Below are 18,867 nucleotides of genomic sequence, written 5' to 3'. Positions count from 1 at the left end.
AAGCGAGTCCCACCTGAAGAAGGAGCTCACACATTGTGTCAGTCCCCGAAGTCCTGTGATTGTACTGGGACTATGCCATGTCCCTCTGGCCAGAAGTAAGAATTGAACAGGAATAGAAGTGAAGCTTTTAGCCTTGGTTGTGAGCGGGACAAGCCTGATGGCTCCCATGTGAAAGAGGAAAAAATGACCCTAACCATGCAGAGAAAGGAAGGCAGCCAACAGGGAAGGAAATGAGGCAGATCACCTGTAAATTTACAGCTGCCCTTTGGGGTGGAAGTTTGTTCCTGGAAGGATGGAAACTGTGGGAGAGGAGCTAAACAAATGAATGGAGTTATGGGTGTTGCTTATATTTTCCATACTAATTTCATTTTTACCACTTTGGATTTTAGTAAAGCTCATTTTGAAAATTCTAGACTGGCTTGACTGTGGTAAAGAAGGCCAAGGAAACTTTTCTTGGGGGTGGGGAGGGGAATGGAAACAAGTTAAAAGAGGGAATGAACTACCCTAAGGAACCAAGAGAAACCAGTGTGAGAATCTGAGGTGAACTTCAGGGGGACAAATTTGGGGTTGAGATTGCTTGGCCACCTATTTCTCCCAACCTGGAGATTCTCCTTCCAGGGGTATGATCTGCTCATACCTTTTAAAGCTCTGTATTTTAACAGAAGGCTGTTTCACGTCAAAACATGGATAGCAGTAGTACTGTTACAAGTAATCCTAAATCCTCTGAAAGAGATCTCGTTCCTGGGATCTAGATTTTAAACACAGACACTGTGTATAATGATATTTAAGCCTTTAATCCTTTCCCACCCATACAACTTGTAATCAGAGCAGAAGATGAAAAGTCAAATCATTTCTTTATTAAAGGCATCTACATGCTAAGATTAAGTTCTATTTGCTATCAGTACTGTCCTTTAACCAGATGGGAACATTAATTGTTAACCTCATCACCATGATTATCAACTAAATCATTTGAGCACTCACAGAGGACATCGTATTAGCACCATCTATCAAGTTACCAGTAGAGTTAATCAAATTTTAGGTTCAATTATTCCATTTCTAATCCCTGCTATATTGTTTCATCTCAGGAAAAAATATTAAGAGTTTGACCACATTTATTGATCCATCATTACTCTCTGATTCTATGGATCCATTTATGAGCCAAGTTGTAAGATCTCAGCATAAATTCTTAGCTCTGAATGCTTCTTCAAATCTTGTTCCTTAGTGTATTGCCAGAATGAGACATTAAAAATGGCCATTTCAAATTCTAATTTTAAATAGGGTAAAACTGGGTTGTATTTTAGACCTTGTTAATATGTCTAAGTCATATAACTCAGTTATAAGATAAGTTGCACCCAAGCCCTTTGGCCATTACAAGAGGGAATACAAGCTATCTTTCTTATACTAAGTCATTCATTCATTCAAAAAATGTTTGAGTATCTACTATGTGACGGACATAGTAAGTAACAGACACTGGAGATGTAATGGTAAACTAAACAGGCAAGGTTCTGTTCTCATGGAGCTTACCTTCTAGTGGGAGTAGAAAGACAGATACACGTCAGTTTGTGCTAAGGCCTGAGAAATGAGGAGATGAAGGGGCTGTGGTTTGCAGGTTTACACAGGATAGTCAGGAAAGGTCACATGAAGGAAAAAGGAGAGAGTTGTGTGAATAGCTAAGAGCCTTCCAGAGAGAGGGACATGCAAAGGCGTCACTGGCAAGTGCTTGGTGTGTTGGCAGAAGAGGAAGGAGTCCAGTGTGGGGAGAAGCCTGAGAGCAAGCACGGCAGGAGCTGAGGACAGCAGCAGGGCGTCAGATCACGAGGGATATCTGATTTGATTTGCTTTTGGGGGGTAGTGGAGCAAAGAAACTGAAAATACAGATTAGTAATTAAAGAGAATAGATTTCAGGACAGAATGGACAACATATTCAACATGAAAAAAAGGTGAGGCTATATGGGAATTCCTCTTTCTTAAATTATGATTCTTTTTTTACTGCAATGGTAATCTGATTTGATTGCAATACTTTTCTAGTCTTTCTCACTATAAACCCAAAATAAAAAGACAATTAAAATCCCAAAACTGAACAACAAATAACTATGAGAGGAAAAAAAAAACTATGAGAAGAATGTCATTTGCCGTTAATGTGCACAAATGTTAACACTGAAAAATAGTTCCAAATTCTAAAAATTCAGAATATGGGTTTACACAACTGTCTTTTGTACTTAAAGACAATGCTACTAAAGTAATTTTTATCTATGCATGTAGGTTTGACTGCAAAGGGGGTGTAGGAAGACTTTTCCACAGTGGCTCTGATAAAAATTTTATCCTGTGCTTTGTGGTTGGAGCCCTCAATGGCAGATTTCGTGATGTATCACTTTTCTGGTTGTAACAGTTTTAAATGGCGCATCCGCTTCCCTTTGAACTAGCAGTCCATGTCAATGCTTCATTGTTTCACATTATGTTGCTTTTCCTAACCACTTCCCCAAGTGGGAGTGTACTAAATAGATCCCTAAATAGATCCCACCACCCCAGGCTGCCGCCACAATTTGGCTGTTATTCTGTTAGTGATTTGATCCATCAGTTTTCTGGACCACTTGCTTGCATTGGATTTTCATTGTGGAGACACGTTGAAGATCTCCTGAGCAAATAAATATCATTTGGGGGGAATGACCACATTCAACGCTCACAGACAGGAGCAGCACTTAATCTGCAAATAATGCAAATTTGCATTACTTTGAGAATGGAAAGGAGATGGACATTTCGTTTACACATCACTCTGAGCCAAACTAAAGAAACCCTTCCCTCTCTATCCACCATGAGCTCTACGAGGGCAGTGACCTTAGCCGTTTTGCTTAGCCGTTTTGCTCGACTGGTTATGAGTTAACATTTGTAAAGAGCCTTAGATTTGTGTTTGGCATATAGCCGCTGAATAAATTAGTTATTGTTATTCTCACCACCTAGCATATACTAGAAGTTTAATATAGAAGTTGGCCTTTAATACTAGAAGTTGGCCTGAGGAATGAATAAGGAACCTACTTTTGTGGAATTACTATTATTCCACCATTGGAAAACAGCGATTATGGCCACGGAGTTAAGGATCATAACTGCTATGGCACAAACACACTACGTGGAGCACAAGAATTATCAGATTGTTGCAAGCGGAAGGGTTGCAGGGGCTGGAGAAGAAAGGCAACTCTTGGTGAGTTCCCCCAAAGCTCTAGGACAATACAGTCCTGTTCTCCAAAGAATCAAAAATCACAGGCCCGCTCTCTGATCGCCTTCCAGCCCCGCAGAGGGACCTCTTCCTAAACTTCCACCCCCAGGAATTTCCCTGATCAAGGGGCGGGGAACAACCGGAATCTTTGTCAGGTCCGTCACAGCCCGCCCCCTCCCCTAGAGCCCCGCCCAGCCTGACCTCCCCCTCCCCCCACGAACTCCCCTCCCCTCTCCTCCCCTTCCTCTTTCCCTCTTTCCCTCTTCCCCCTGCCCTGCCCAGGCCGTCGGCGCGCAACGCACTGGGGGGAAGAGAAACCGCCATCCGGGCTGCGGCGGCGGCGGTCTCCCGGGGCGCCCGGCCCGGCGCGGAGGGGGCGGGGCCTGGCCGCAGTGGGCGGGGCGGGCGGCCGCTCGCGCCGCGCCGGGACTGACTGACGAGCCGGTCCCCGACCCCCACCCGCTCGCCCGCCCGCCCCCTCCGGGGTTGCCCGACGAGTTTGTGTCCCGCGGCCTGGTGCAGCCTGACGGAGGGGGAGCGGCCCGCTGCGGGCCGGCCGGCCCCGGGGGTGAGGCTACCGGGAAGGGTTTGGGGGCGCCCGAGGGGCCGAGCATCCTTCGCCTCCGCGCGCCGGCCCCCGCCCCCCGCCTGCCCTCCTCACGCCTGGCCGCCCCTCCCCGCCTTGACCCCCGGCCGCCTCCGGAGCCCGACGCGGTAAGTGCGACTTCCTCCTCGGCGTCTGGGAGGGGGCGGCGGCGGGCTGGCCGCGCCACCAGGCCGCCTCCCCGCCCCCACGCCGCCCCCTGCTGGGCCCTCCGCGAGGCGGCTCCCGGGCACCTCCGCCGGGAGGGCCGGGCCGAGCGGGGGCCTCCGCGCCGCGCGCGGGGCTCGAACCCGGGGCCGGCCTGCCCGCCGCGCAGCCCTCGAGTCGGGCGAAGTTGTGCCCGAGGCGCATGCGGCCGCCTCGAGGCGTGGCTGTCGTCCCGAAGCGTTGCTGCTTCCCCGCGCTCATCTGCTAATAAAATAAACTGGAAACCATTCGGGATTTTTTTTTTCATTGTTACCCGCAGGCCGTCAGAATCTTAAGTTTTTATTTTAAATAATTGCCTCTCCCTCGGAGTGTGGAGCCTCAGAAAGGGACTTGATTTCGATACAAACTGGCGCTTTCGTTGCAACTTTTTCATTTAGGCGTTTCAGTGCCTGCTCTGGGACCAAAAGCTGACGAAGAAAGTTTGCTGTATCAAAGAGTAAAGCATTACTGCCATCTTTATTATCGTTCCATTTGATTTTTGAAAATACTTTTGAATAGTTGATACGTCACAAAATTCAAAAGGTGCAAATAGGCATTGTATAAAGGATACCATAAGTTCAAAAGGAATATACAAAGTCTCCCCACCCACCCCTGCACTCCCAAGCCAACCAATATTACCAGTTTCTTGTGCATCCTTCTGGAGGTTATGGATACGCAAGTGCCCTTGCTTCTTTCTTTAAAAAATGAAACGTGTCTATTAAGTGCCTAGCAGTTACTGGTACCCAATAAATGGTGATTCTCCTTCCGTTTAGAAAACAGTTTATGTCTTTTTGGTTATTAGACCACTGAAGAAACAATGACTTTTTTCCTCGTGTTAAGCATTTGCAGATTTGACTTGTGAATATATGTTCTGTTAGCTTGTCTTAATTATGTGAATAGTTTTACACAAAGGTGAATACACTGATATTTCTGGGTAATGGGGCAGTTAGGGAGAAATCGCTATGAAATTGTAAGAAGATAGGACTTAATAGATACAATATATAGTTCCAAAAATGATTTGAAGCAACTTAGTGTCCATATAGTACAATAGGGTAAAGCAAAACTAAATGAGGAAATTGAGACAGAGCAGGAAATAAAAAGAATACAAAGTCAAGAGGAAACATAATACCAGTGCCAGTATGAGATCCTGTGCTAGAAATGAGTCACAGTTTTGGCCCTGGAGCTTCCTAGCAGCCAGGGAAAAAAAGAGAGAGATAGGAACAAAGTAAGTTTCAGTGTGATTCTATTCCAAGATAAAAACAAACCAGTTCTTCTGCCTAAACGAGGCATTTTCTAGTAATGAGGCCTGGGAGGAACATTTTCTCATGGGCCCCTAATAAAAAGGGGGATTGTGTGATGCAGTGGACAACATCTTTAAAATATCCCTATGTAAAATTATGAATTTTGGACAACAATGTTCTTCAATATAGGGCAATAATAAAACTCTAAAGAGAAGTTCTCTGAAGCCTTGCCTGGATCCATTCATAACCATGTAGAGTTACCTACAGCGGTATTTCCAAAACTGTGTTCTAAGGAGTAAGAAATCAATAGTTTATTTCTTGAAATAAGATTCTGAGCTCAAATAAGTTTGAGAGAGCTGGGTTAAATTTCAATAGTTTTTCCACTCAATTTCTTGGCTAATGTTCAAGTTTACTCTTTTAAAGGGGGATATATTTTGTGACCTTTTCCAAACTTATTTGACTATAGAACACAAGCTGAGAACCACTAAATCGATAGAAATGAATGAGTTGCCAATCCTTTTGGCAATTCTTCAGGAGTAGCTCTTATAACTGAGGTTTGATAAGAATTGGAGAGCAAAGAGTTTGAGGTTAGCCGATATGGTAAGAACCAAAGTGAAGATAATCTAAAAGTCAGAATTATATACATACTATACATCAAAGGAAAAGGTTACTTTCCCCCTGAGTTCTTTCCTGGTTCTTCATTGTTTTGCCAGTTGCCTGCGGGACCAAGTGATCTCTAGGAATTCCTTTCCTTCTGTGCTTCAGGCTACTCAGGGTCTTGAATTAGACTACATTTAGGCAAAGTAGAATTCCTTAAAGAATGAGTCTAATTATTCTTAGATGTAACTATGTGATTATTGTGTTCTTTTTGTCACAATGTTGATACTATTAATTTACTATCAAATCCTGAAATTCTGTAGATGTAAGAGACCCTAGAAAGCATGGTACATAGTGGAAAGGGCAAGGGATTTGAAGAGAGAAAATCTGGGATTGTGCCACTAAAGTACAAGGTTGTTTCCACCAAGTTTGTGAACCTCTCTGAATCTGTTTCCTTATGTGTAAAATTAAAATGATGACAGCACACGATTCAGTCAATAGATGTTGAAAGTCTAATAGGTACTGGGTAGTAGAAAAACAGCTTTAAGGGCACAAATGAAATAATGTATCAAGAATGTTTTAGTCTCAATATTTTCCATTCCTGAGTACAGATGGCAAGAGTTTGGAGGGCAAGGAATATCACCTTATCCAAATGTATTTGGTCCCTGAGTTTTGGATAGGAAATAGAGTTGAGAGAATGAGGAATTGGTCCAAAAATCTATCTGACTCCATTCAGTTCCTATGTTTGGGATTTGAGAATTTGGATAATGAAGGATGCTTCTGTAAGAAAGTATTCTATAAATGATAGAGTGCTATACAAAAGTTACCATTCTGAAGACAAATTGAGGGCCAGAGCTATTCATCCTTTTCACCCCATTTATGACAGGGGTTTGCTAAGTGTAGCAGGTAGGGTAAATTATGTTGTACCAAAGACCCTCACATCTTAGTGGTTTAAGACAACAAAGGTTTATTTCTTAGTCACACTACATGTGCAATTAGCGTCAACAGGAGAGCTCTGTTCCAGGTAGGCCTTTGGAGCCCCAGGTTGTCAGAGGCTCCATCTGGAGGCATACTTCCACAATTGTTAGGGCACGGGAAAGGATGTGATGAGTCGCACATTGGCATTAAGGCTTCTACCTGGAAGTCACGCAGGTAACTTCTGCTGCGGTTTCATTGCCCAAACAAGTCGTATGACTGCACCCAACTTCAAGGAGGCAGGGAAATGCAGTTCTATCAGGCGCACAGAGGGAGGAGAACTGGAATAGTTTATGGACACTCTTTAATCCAAATTATGTTTTTCAGTATTTAGAGAATAGAAAATAGCAATTTTTTGTGTATGTATGTTTAATCATAGAATTATGCTAGTGAGAATTATAAAGAACATCTTTTATTAATTGGAAATGAAATGTTTTTGAAAACTCCACAATTAGACATGCTATTTTGACCAAGTGGATTTCATTCTTTTTGAATTATAGGTCAATTCAATAAACATTTGTTAAATGTGATGTATATAAGGCACTGTGTTAGATCCTGTGCGAATAAAAAGATGAATGGGGAGTTTACAACCCCAATAGAAAATAGCTGTAACTGAGTTCTGTCTCTTTCCCTTTCCAACGTCATTAACAGACTCTTTCAGTATGATAAACCCTGATTATGTCTATACCCTGTTACACTTTGCCCCTAACCACCTTTTTTGGTTTTAGGGACTTTTTGGGATAAATTACTTTAAACTAGCTTAAACAAAAAAGAGTGTTTTGTTAGAAGAGGGATATAGCTTTGTGTCACAGAGTCCCAGGGTGGGAGTGCAGCTGAGTCTCCGAGGCACTTGGCGTCAATAACAAAGTGAGGAGCTGGGCTGCTTTCCCTCTCCAGGTCTGTATGATTTCCTGCCAGGGTCTCTCTGCACATACACTTCATTCCTCTTTTTCTCTGACTGGTTGACTGGTTTTCTCTGTTTTGCTATTAAATGAGTGCTTTAGCCTAAGAGTTCACACACTTAAAGGAAACTAAGTAGAGCCTTTAGCAATTCCAGAAGAACTAAGTTTTTTCTAAGTACCGCATCTTGGTTAGTTCTTAAATTAACCACTGTCAGAGTTTGGAAATAGTGGAGTTGGCCCTGAAGAATAAGAAGTTAGAGTAATTGACAACTTTGTAATAGAGAAAGGAGGCAGTTCTCTAACAGTTTGGGACTGAAGAAACCTGGGATGCCATTGAAAATTCTACTACACAATTAACATCAGTTTGCAGATTCTAGTGGGATGAGCAGATTAGGATAATCCATGAGAAGGTTGAACTGGAGCTGACTTGTAGCAACAATACCCCCTCCCTGAACACTGAAAACGCGTGTCCATTGTAATCCTTCCATCCATCCCTTCTCCCTCTCCCAAGATACAGATTACCCAATTGTCTAAACTTTATAACATCTGCTTTTGATGCTGGTACAGGGCTCCCTGGCTTCTCCTCATGCCTAATAATGCAGGAAGAAGGGAGCATTTAATATACTGCCTTGCTCTGTTCTTTTCTACTATCCAAATTGGTCTAGACACTCTATCTGGACATTTTACACTTTAATATGCTATTGCCATATCTCTCCACCAACTTAGCCTATTTTTATTCTCAGTATATTTCCATTCTTTTTCTGTAAGCTGTGTATACTTAGCTTCTTTTAGCAAAATTTTCTTGCTTTCTTTACCTATGCAATATCTCCTTTCTTTCTGGTTGAAAAATATCCATAGCTTCACCTCAGCAGATGGCTGAAGGAATGGACAATGGGGAGGTAGTATATGTTACCTGGAAGAGGGGATCCCCAGAAAAAGAAAACGACAGAGGAAGGTGAGTAAAAGCTGTATATAAGATTAGGTGGGATTTCTCAGGGATGTATGTGAGGCTAAAAGAGCAGACAAAAGGCAGAAGGGATTTGTTCTACAAGTTGTAGAACATCTGGAATGTCATTCTAAGACCTTCTTATACTCTTGCTGCTGTGCAAAATGAACAGCTCTTCTTAGGGTCAACTAAACGTTCAGACTCACAAAACTACCAAAGGCTTGTTTACTCAGAAGGCTATCAGACAGGAAGCGCAGCTTGCCAGCAAGGCAGCATGAAATGTTCCTCAGCAGTGGCTGTGATCCTCACAGCAGGCCCTATTAACAGTCATATAGCCATCTGGGAGACATTGCTCCAAGTGAAAGCTCAGGTGCAAGGAGATAAAGTTCACATCAGGTAGGTGTAGGAGCTGCCTTGGCTTAAAAAATCTCATGTCCCACAGGAGACAATATCTGTTGTCCAACTCCTTAGACTGAGCTGCTAGGGTCCCTGCAATGGATAAGCCAACTACAAGAGCCATCACACTCAGGGAAGTCAAAGCTATGGCTTCCTATAAGGTGTATATATTTCATTTATAGTTCTTCTGAGTCCAGATGGAAGTTTACTAATCATTTTTACTATAAGCAATGTTGCCTAGTAACATAGTTGACATACCTACTTCTGTTAGATTGCCAGAGGAACAGAGCTAAGAGAGTTAACTGAAGGTTAAATGCAGAAGGGAAAAAGATTTTAACTCTACTCTCACTAGTATTATCCACAGTGCCTGCCATAATTCTTTCCATTTGGGAAGTATTCAAAAATATTCATTTTGCTTCCTTTGATGTATTGTGTTTTAACTTTTTATGATGGAAAAAATATGAAATAGGCAGAGAGGTTGAAAGGAAGATAAGGCTGGAAAGCTAGGCCAGGCTTGAAAGGACTACTGATTGTTAAAAACACTGAGTTCTATCTAAAGATCTTGGCTTTTATTTATCTTGTAGGTGATCAAAAACAAAAAAATAAAAGTTTTCAATAAGAGTGATTTGGTTCAGAATTGTACTGGAAAGGTTGCTTTGGCTGTAGTGTGGAGAATGGATTAGACGAGGTTTAAATTTGAGACTGGTTAGTTCATTTCTACTTAATATTTGCCTTTCTTTGAGGAGATATTTCTCTGATAAGCAGAAAGAAAGAAGACCCTATTCTGTGCTCTCCAGGAATTTAGAACTGCTGGATAGGTTCAGCACTGTCCTTTGCAGGCCCCTGAAACTTTGCCCTCAATTTGTCAACACCGCTGCCTTGCTGGGGACCTGGGAGATAGGAGGGACTACTCGGAACTGCCTCCTAAGAAGACTGGATTAACACTAATAGTTCTAACCTTCCCTGGTCTCCCCTGATCCCCATTCGACTCACTAGCATGCCTTATTTTGCTTTTGGCTGGAGTTAAGTTATAGAACAGTCTTTTAGTGGGTTTTTTTTTTTTTTCAGTCTAGTTGCAGGGCAAGCCAGAGAGTTTCTTTAAAGGTTGACTGGTTTAATTAACATTTGTAGTGATTAACTATTTCTTGTTACGAGCAGCTGAGAAGCAGAGTGCTTCACATTTTTCTCCTCTCTGTTGCTTACTTTGTCTTTTACTACCCTTTCCTTATCCAACTTTCACTGTACAGTTTATAAAACAGATGGGTCCTGCAGCAGAATCGAGTTGATTTGTGATTGGCTCATTATGTGTTCAGAGAACCCAGGCAATTTTGCTTGATTATATCTGTGTCTAGAGAGTACTGATTACTTTTTTCTCCTCCATCATCAAAAAGCCACACAGAAGACAAACACTTACTGGATTTGGTTCAGGTCAGTAAAAGACAAAATTATGGTTATCCGGATTATTACTTCTTATGGCACGTAAGACAGTTGGGTGTCTCAGCACATGCCACACATAAAGGATCAGACAGGAATTTAGCAGTGGTTTGCCATCATCCTTATGGTATTACAGTTTTCATCCTTGTGCCACAGCAAATATATACTTGAGTTCACAAAATATAAGAAGTGGGTGGCAAGGAAATCTTTCTTTTTTCACCTGTCGTCAAGTCGAAGGGCTATTTTAAAAAGTAAATATTTTGTTATAATCGTGCAGTGGTCTTCATTGTATCAACTGTGATAACTTTTATAGATAAGTTAGGGGATAAAAAGGCCATGTATTATTAATTTAGCTGATTTTTAAAATCTTGCTTGCACTGCTACCAGATAGTAGTACCAATAGGCAGTTGAGGGATGAAAAGATATTTTTGATGTTAATGTGGGTCAGCACTTTGCTCTATAAAAAATAGTGACAGAAGCTGGGAGGGAGCCAAGTAAGGAGCAATCTGTGAGGCACTTGTACTTGGTGACTAAATGCCATTTTGACATTTAATTGCAATTATGATGAACTTAACAGTATTTTTGTTATGTTAAGAATGATATGTTCTTTAAGTACTCTGTTTTTTTTTCTTTTTTAGTGCCTTATTTGCTTTTAGTTAGGTGAGATCGTATTGGTAAAGGATTTAAGTCTGCTCTACTACTCTCTCCTAGATATCTAACTTTGTACAAATCAACTATTTGTACAGTAGTTGTACAAATATTGCAAATAAGAATTTGCAGATTGCAAATGAGAATATTTTAAAAGCTAGAAGCAGTGTGGTGTGCTTGAAAGTGTATGGCCTTTAGAGTCTGTCCTGGATTCAGATTGAACCCTGCTACTCACCAGATAGATGTAACCTCACTTCACTTCAGTGTCCTCATCTGTAATAGGGACAGGGGAATGACCCCTGTTTGCCAGAGTTTTTGTGAAAACTAAATGTCCCATTCAGTGTCAAGTATTTCACATATTATTGTGCACATTCAGGCACTCAGGAAATAATAGCTGCTGTTACAAATTCAGATCTTTACTCAATACTTGCACATACTACTTCCTTAATCCCATTTTACTGAAGATCAAGAAGGTGAAGTGATTTGCCCAAATTATACAGCAAGCTGGTGAGTGGCTTAGCTGTTGACTCAGGCTCTTTCTGCTACATCACTTAGGGCACCATTAACAAGTGATAATGTGGGAAAATAACAGCAGAAGCACCCTCCACCGACTACCTGTGAACTGACTCATAACTTTAGCCTGCTGCACTCTCTTCCCTCTGTAAAATGTACTTACTGATCCCAAGGGCCGACTGAATGCTCATGGCCCAGTGGGCTGCTCCATAGTAGACCTGCACACCCCTGTGCTTACCTGTTGAGTTGCGTACTTACCAAAAGTTGGTTTTGTCTATTTACAAGCCTGTTTTTAACAGTTATGCTTGTTATAATAACTATAAAACATTAATGGACATGTAAATTAATGAGAGTATAAGGAAAAGAGAATTCTTTCTTTGAAAATTAAGTGGAATGCTTTGGCACATCTCAAAATAATGAGTTATTTAACAAATTTGCTATCAAATTTGATGAAGGCTGGATAACTGTAAAAGACAGGAGGGGAAGCCATCAAAGTCTAAAGCTGTGCCTGTCAAAGTCCATGGACCAGCTAACTGGTCTTTAGACTATTCATGGTTCTCAGGGAAATAAGGAACTCACACCGGAATGTAAATTAACTACGTCACTAAGCGCACTGTTTGGTTCAGCTGACTTTTTTTTGTGGTGAGACTTTCTCCTCGAAGGAAACAGTGTATTAATTTATATTCTGCCACAGCTATTTATCTCCTGGTGGACAGGCCACTGGCCTAATTGATTCTGTATTCACATTCTTTCGGAAGTGCTTTTAAGTTGTCTCTCCATTTATAGAAACCACAGAGGAAATCATAGATGGTGGATCATTGTGGGCACAGCTTATGCAAGAAAGAGGGCCCAAACTCAGTAGAAGTCTCATATCAAATATATGGCATTAACCTTATATGAAAAGATTTGTGAGGGAATATGCATTTATGTGTTTAAGTTAAAATAAAATCTTTAGGGATATATAAATATAATTTTTATGATTACTGATGTTTTTGTTTCATGGACCAGCTATAGGTTTCATCTGACAAGGGGGATTTTACTATACTCAGAGTTCCAGTTTGACTGGAAATATATCTTTGACCTCTACAGCTATCATAGCATCCTATGCATGCTGCTGTATATCTTTACCATGCTGTAGTGCAATTTTTCTTAAATTTCTTTTTTGGTAAGGAAGATTGGCCCTGAGCTAACATCTGTGCCCATCTTCCTCTATTTTGTATGTGGGATGCCACCACAGCATGGCTTGATGAGCTGTGCCTAGGCCAACGCCAGGGATCCAAACGCATGAACCCCGGGCCACTGAAGCAGAACCTGCAAACTTAACCACTATGCCACTGGGCAGACCCTGCAATTTTTAAATTGAGTGTCAGCTGTTGTATTAGAAGTGCCTCAAAAGCCATAGTCCTTTCTGTAACCTTCATAGAGTTTCCAGTCCAGGGGAGCAGGCAGACATTATGTAAGTAATTTCAATGAGATTATTGAGTTATCTGAGCACATAGTTTGCGATGCTGTGTGGTCATATAGCAAGGAGACATAATTTAGTTTAAAGGTCAAGATTTACCCCACTTACTTTTTTCACCTTGATCTTATATAAGAATATATCACAGTGCTTTTAGAATATGCAAATAAATAAAACTGCTGTATTAGATGGCTTTTACCATGAACTTGTACTTCAATTTTCATTGTATATCAGAGTTCTCGACTGCTGAGTTTTCAATCTACTATATAGCTTACAAAACTAGGTCTCTTAGCTTGTTACAGCTGAATTTAAAGTTGATATTTATTTTTAATTTTTGTTTACTGATTAAATCAGAGATATTTCCTGATTATTTCTAACAAAGTATGAGATTTAACATTGTGCTAGAAACCTAATTTTGGATTTCAAAGTGTAGTCTAAGTTTTTTTTCATTACAAAAGAAGTTTTGATGCCCTGTGTTTGTGGTAACTGGTAGGAAGAATGCAAAGATAACCAGTGTTAACAACCTAGGATTCATCTATCCACGCTTTAAATTTCTGATCTTTTAAATAGATTGGTTTTTAACTATAAGCTAGGTATGGCTTTAGACCCCTATTCCTAGCTATTTGGTTGCTAGATACACAATTAAAGCCAAATTTGTCTAAAGCTACATCCAATCCTTTTGAAACTGTATCCTCCTTACTTCCTTATTTGTGTTAGTCTTACCATTCCTCTTCCAGCTACCCAGGTTTGAAAATGCTGTCATCTTTGACTTCTTCCTGTCCATTTGCCACAGACATTGTGTAAGGTCTGTCTCTGAAATATCTTTAACATCTATCCCCCTTCAGATCTCTTTGCTCCCAGCCAAGGTTAAACTATACCTCTCACCTTGAAGAGTTTTCTAACTGGTTTCCCTACTGATAGTATCTTCCTTTACAAATCCATTCTTCACTGTTACCAAATTAATTTTTTTGAGGTATACCTCTAAATCCTCAACTCAAGAACCTCATCTTCTCCCAAATGAAGGACATACTTACTTCTTGATAATTCAGTACGGGTTTCATTCAAGACTCTCTTCTGCTAGATTTTAAGATCTTTCAAATCAAGGGCTGTGCCATTAATTTATTCCTTTATTCTTTGACTTAAATTCATTAAATATTTGAATGCTCTTCACTATAGAGGTTGTTAGGAATATAGTGGTCCCTGCCCTGATGGATTTTACTGCCTATTTTCTCATTATTGTGTTCTTTCTGCACCTAGTGATTCTGTGTGCAGCAGAGTGGAACCCTGCCTGGTTTTTTTTGCACCATCCTCTCACTTTCCAGTGTTTAATCAGACAATGCTCTGCTGCTATTCATAGGGTTTTCATGGCCAGTTTTTTCAGAAGTGTGACCAGGTCCTTCTTCCTAGTCTGTAAGTCTGGAAACTCCACTGAAACCTGTCCACCTTAACTGACTCTGCTGGTACCAGTGGCATAGCTTTCAGTATCACAGTAACATGCAGCCACCAGAAGTGGTGTAATTCCCTGACCGGGATATGAACCCCAGCCATGGGAGTGAGAGCACTGGATCTCATCCCCTAGACCACTAGGGCTGGCTTCTTTTTGCATACAGCACAAACATTTGTTGAATTTACATAAATCCAGGATTGTTTTGCATAACATCTGTTGCCAATCTTCCTCTTTTTTTGTGTGTGTGCTTTGAGCAAGATTGGTCCTTTTTTGCTTTGAGCAAGATTAGAGCTAACATCTGTGCTAGTCTTCCTCTATTTCATGTGTGGGTCACCACCACAGCATGGCTGACGAGTTGTGTGGCTCCACACCTGGGATCTGAACCTATGAACTCAGACTGCTGAAGCCGAGTGAGCCAAACTTAACCAGTGCACCATGGGGCCAGCCCCTATAATGTTTGCTTTTTATGAGGTTGGAGAGGAGGTACAGAATATCTGATGTATTTCTGGAATTAAAGTAAAAGTAGCTCTCTAATTTTTTCTAATCTGGGTAAAAATAACATATTTTCTGCCAGCATATGTTTTTAAATGTTAGTGGAATTTAAATGTCAGTGAATTTTGTTAGTTTTCAAATTTTTAAAATAAGCCAAATTCTGATAAAAGATCTAATTATCTAATTTGATGAAGTTTTAAAAGTATCCCAGAACCACCAAACTTTAAAGGATTCTTTAAAATCATGTGTTGTAACTCATTCTTTTTATAGTTGAGGACAAACTTAGGGAGGTGAAGTGCTGCTGGGTTAGCACATTAAAATTAATTCTTGATGTGTTTTGTGCAATACATGTCACACACTTAAAGCTATAGGAATAGGTCCATTAAAATTGATTACTCATAAAACAAATACTGTTGTCTTAAAAACTGTATGTGAGGAGAGGTTTGTATAATAATGATTACCTGGATAAAGCAGTTACTGGATAACTGTGATTTAAATTGAGTGAAGCCGTAGCTTTAAAAGCCACGCTATTGGAGTGAGCCCATCTACTGTCTATCTTAATGACATTTCGGCGTTGCTATTGTAATACCAAATAGGGTCATCTTTTAAATTCACAAACTACCATTTGAGCAGATTTGAAGCAGAAATTGCATGTGGATTCCTTAATTACATTTTGAAAAATGTATTCATAATTGGCACTTATCTATTTTGAGTATCATGTGAGCTTTTGTATCTCAAATTTAACTTTAAGTAAGCCAAATTTATTAAAATAAAGGAGCGGTACAGAATATAATTTGATAATCATTTTGAAGAAAGTGTCGTGTCAGTTTGAAAAGACATCTTCTGTTTAGCCATTAGATTTTAAAGTGATAAAAATTTTATGCCTGAGGAATGAAATAGAAAACAGAAATTCTTAGAGTAACATATGGTAATTTTTCTCTTAAGTTGAAAAAATACCAAAAAGGTTTTATTACCAGAGGTAAATGTTTTCCTAATATGTTTTTAATATTAGATTCTTAATTTTATTTTATAACTTAAAAAGTGTACAGTTTAAGTATATCTTTTTTATTATTGCTCTATAACTGTAGGATTCATTCATTCATTAGAGAAATATTTATTGAGCACCTACTGTCTGCCAGGTACTGTCCTAATTGCTGGGGCTACAGCAATGAACGAAACAAGGTTCTGCTGGAGCTTACTTTGTAGTGAGGATAAAGACAACAAATAAGTGAATAAACATCTAATATGCCAGGTGGTGGTAAGTGCTTGAAAAAAATTAAGAGGTTCAGGGGATAGAGAATGATGAGGGATCTCATTTCTATAGAGCAGTCAGTGAAAACCATTTTGACAGTTTAACAATGTAATGACTTTAATATGGATTGATCTTTTATCAGTCATTACCCTAGGAAGTACTTTTCATCAGAGCTGGATAAATTTTTGAGCAAAACAATTTTATATGGTTTAGCAAAAGTTGATGGGACAGAAGAAAAAAGTGTTATTTAAACAAATTCTGAATTTCATCTCATGAAAGCATTAATGCTTAAGCTTACTGCATATTTTTCACAAAGAAAGTATTTGGACCAAGAAAATAGTTAAAGCTGGGAAATATTTCTGTAAACCCCTTTCTAAAATGGGGGCTATAACAAGCTACTGTAGCAATAGATAATTTTTTAACGTGTTTTGTTAGAATGAAGATTTTCCCCCCGAAGTAGCCATGCTTGGATGGGCTTAACCTTTGGCAAAATTATTAGAGACCTAGCTATAAGGGATTTTGAGCAAATTCTGCCTTTGAGGAATATTTTCCAACTTGGCTTACTTAACTTCCTCTGTCAGCATTTCCCTTGTGGAAATATTCAATTTGACATTTAAAATTTTTGTAGCAATGCTGACCTTTTATTTTTCTACTCTTTTATTTTATTTAAATATTCCCTTTTATTATGACTGTTATTTTATTCTCTAAGTTCTAATTTGCTTTTCTTTGATTATGCTTTCTTGAAGATAATAGAGTATAGTGACAGATTTTTAAAGATCTAGTTCTTTATCATTTTATTTCTTAATTCTTAGTTTTTCCTCTAATCTTTATTATTTCATGACTCCTTTTAGAAGGCTGATTTGATTTTCAATTTGAGTAGACTGCTTAGTGGATATCTTTTCTTTCCTTTTTAAATAATCGGTGCCTTTAGCAAGTTATAAATCTTACAGTAGAGGAAGTATCCCTCGTAGGATGACTATCCAAGCCGTCCACTGTGCTTACGGGCCTCCCTTTTCCTTTTATCAAAGCCTTCACTTTCTTGTTCGAGTGCTTCCTTCTGCAATCATCAATCTCTCCTTTCTGCTGCATCATTCTCATCGTTCTAATAGGTTCCATGTTTTTAAAAATCAACACACAAGTAAGCAAAACAAATGCATTGCCTCGATCCCTTAACTCCTCCAGCTACAATCCTATTCCACAGCCTCACTATTCAGCGGAATTTTCTGAAGGAGTTGTCTGTACACGCTCTCTTTCATTTCTCATCTTCTGTTAACTGTTAACCCACTAATCTGACTTTGGAACCCCTCCCTTTACTGAAACTGTTCCTATCTGGTTTGGTAAAATTTTTGTGTTGCCAACTCCAGTGGACGTTTTTTTTGCCCACGGTACCTGACCTCTTATTTGATATAGTGACCATGCCTTTTGCCGTGAAACACTTTCATCCCTTGACTTGCCTGACACCCTACCCTGCTGATTTTCCTCTACTTCAGTAGTTGTTCCTTCTCAGTCTCCTTTGGTGGCTTCTCTACTACTGGACTTCTATCTATTAGAGTTCCTTGGAGCTTGGATCTGAGCTCCAGGAACATTTATCCAACTATCTGACATTTCCACTTTGATGTCTCAAAAGTACCTCTAACTTAACTAGAAATGCACACTAATTAAAAAAACATTGTAACTAATGAAGAAGTGTGATAAAATGACTGGATATAAGATAAATGTACTCAGTACTTTTATTATAATGGCAATAGACATGTGGAAATGAAACCAGAAAACGTTACTACATTTACAAAAGTGACAAAAAAAGAAAGAAAAGTAAAGAACACAATAAAAATTTAATAAGGCACAGGACCTATAGTCAAAAGATTTTAAAATCTTATTGATGAACAAACTAAAAAACATATATGCTTGGATGTGAAGCCTTAATATCATAAAATGCCAATCATCTCAAAATTAATATACAACTTAAATGCCGTTCCAATTAGAATCTCAGTAGAGTTGGGGCTTTTTGTTGAGAGGATTGGGTAGTATTATTTTAAGTATAAATAAAAGAGTAAATATCCAAACTTAGCCTTAAAAATTATTTTGAAAGAAGATGTTTGAGACAGGAACTTGCTTAAACAAATATTAGATATATTATAAATATCCTATAGTTAAAACTGTAATATTGGCATAAAAAATAGGCCATGGAACAGAATAAGCATCCTGAAATTGATCTCTGTAAGTATGGGAAGCTAATTCATAATAAAAATAATACCTCAATTTAGTAGGAAAAGGGTGGTTTATATTAAAGTTATATTGATAATAGAGGGCTCATATTAGAAATATAAAGAACTCCTACAAATCGAGAAAATAGACAAGTTTAATAGGAAAAAAGAGCGAGAAACCTAAACAAAGGACTTTTCGCAAAGAGGATATCCAAATGACAGATAAACATAAAAAGTTACTCAACCATGATAATAATCAGAAAAATGTAAAGAAACCAAATGGGATACCACTACAGACCTATCAGCATGACTAAAACTAGACTGATGACCAGTGTTGGCTGCATGTGGAGTAATTGCAAT

General features: G+C 39.4%; 1 protein-coding gene across 9 annotated transcripts in view; it reads left to right on the top strand.

The window, feature by feature from the left end:
- The first annotated feature begins 1,576 nt into the window (after positions 1-1,576).
- Positions 1,577-18,867, top strand: part of KLHL5 (kelch like family member 5) — an 87,616-nt gene continuing 70,325 nt past the window's right edge. For 2 of the 9 annotated variants that reach the window (XM_070263989.1, XM_005608825.4), the window contains exon 1: positions 3,601-3,925. Coding sequence is in view for 2 of the 9 variants with exons in the window: in XM_070263985.1 (XP_070120086.1) it covers positions 1,912-1,940 (29 nt within the window). In the remaining 7 variants the exon portion in view is untranslated. Of the gene's footprint in view, positions 1,941-2,538; positions 3,197-3,584; positions 3,926-18,867 lie in introns of those variants that run through there. The other 7 variants (XM_070263985.1, XM_070263986.1, XM_070263983.1 and 4 more) reach the window with 7 other exon arrangements.

Source organism: Equus caballus, chromosome 3, assembly GCF_041296265.1.
Source record: "Equus caballus isolate H_3958 breed thoroughbred chromosome 3, TB-T2T, whole genome shotgun sequence".
NCBI lineage: Eukaryota > Metazoa > Chordata > Mammalia > Perissodactyla > Equidae > Equus > Equus caballus.
This window is presented reverse-complemented; position numbering and strand designations above follow the sequence as displayed.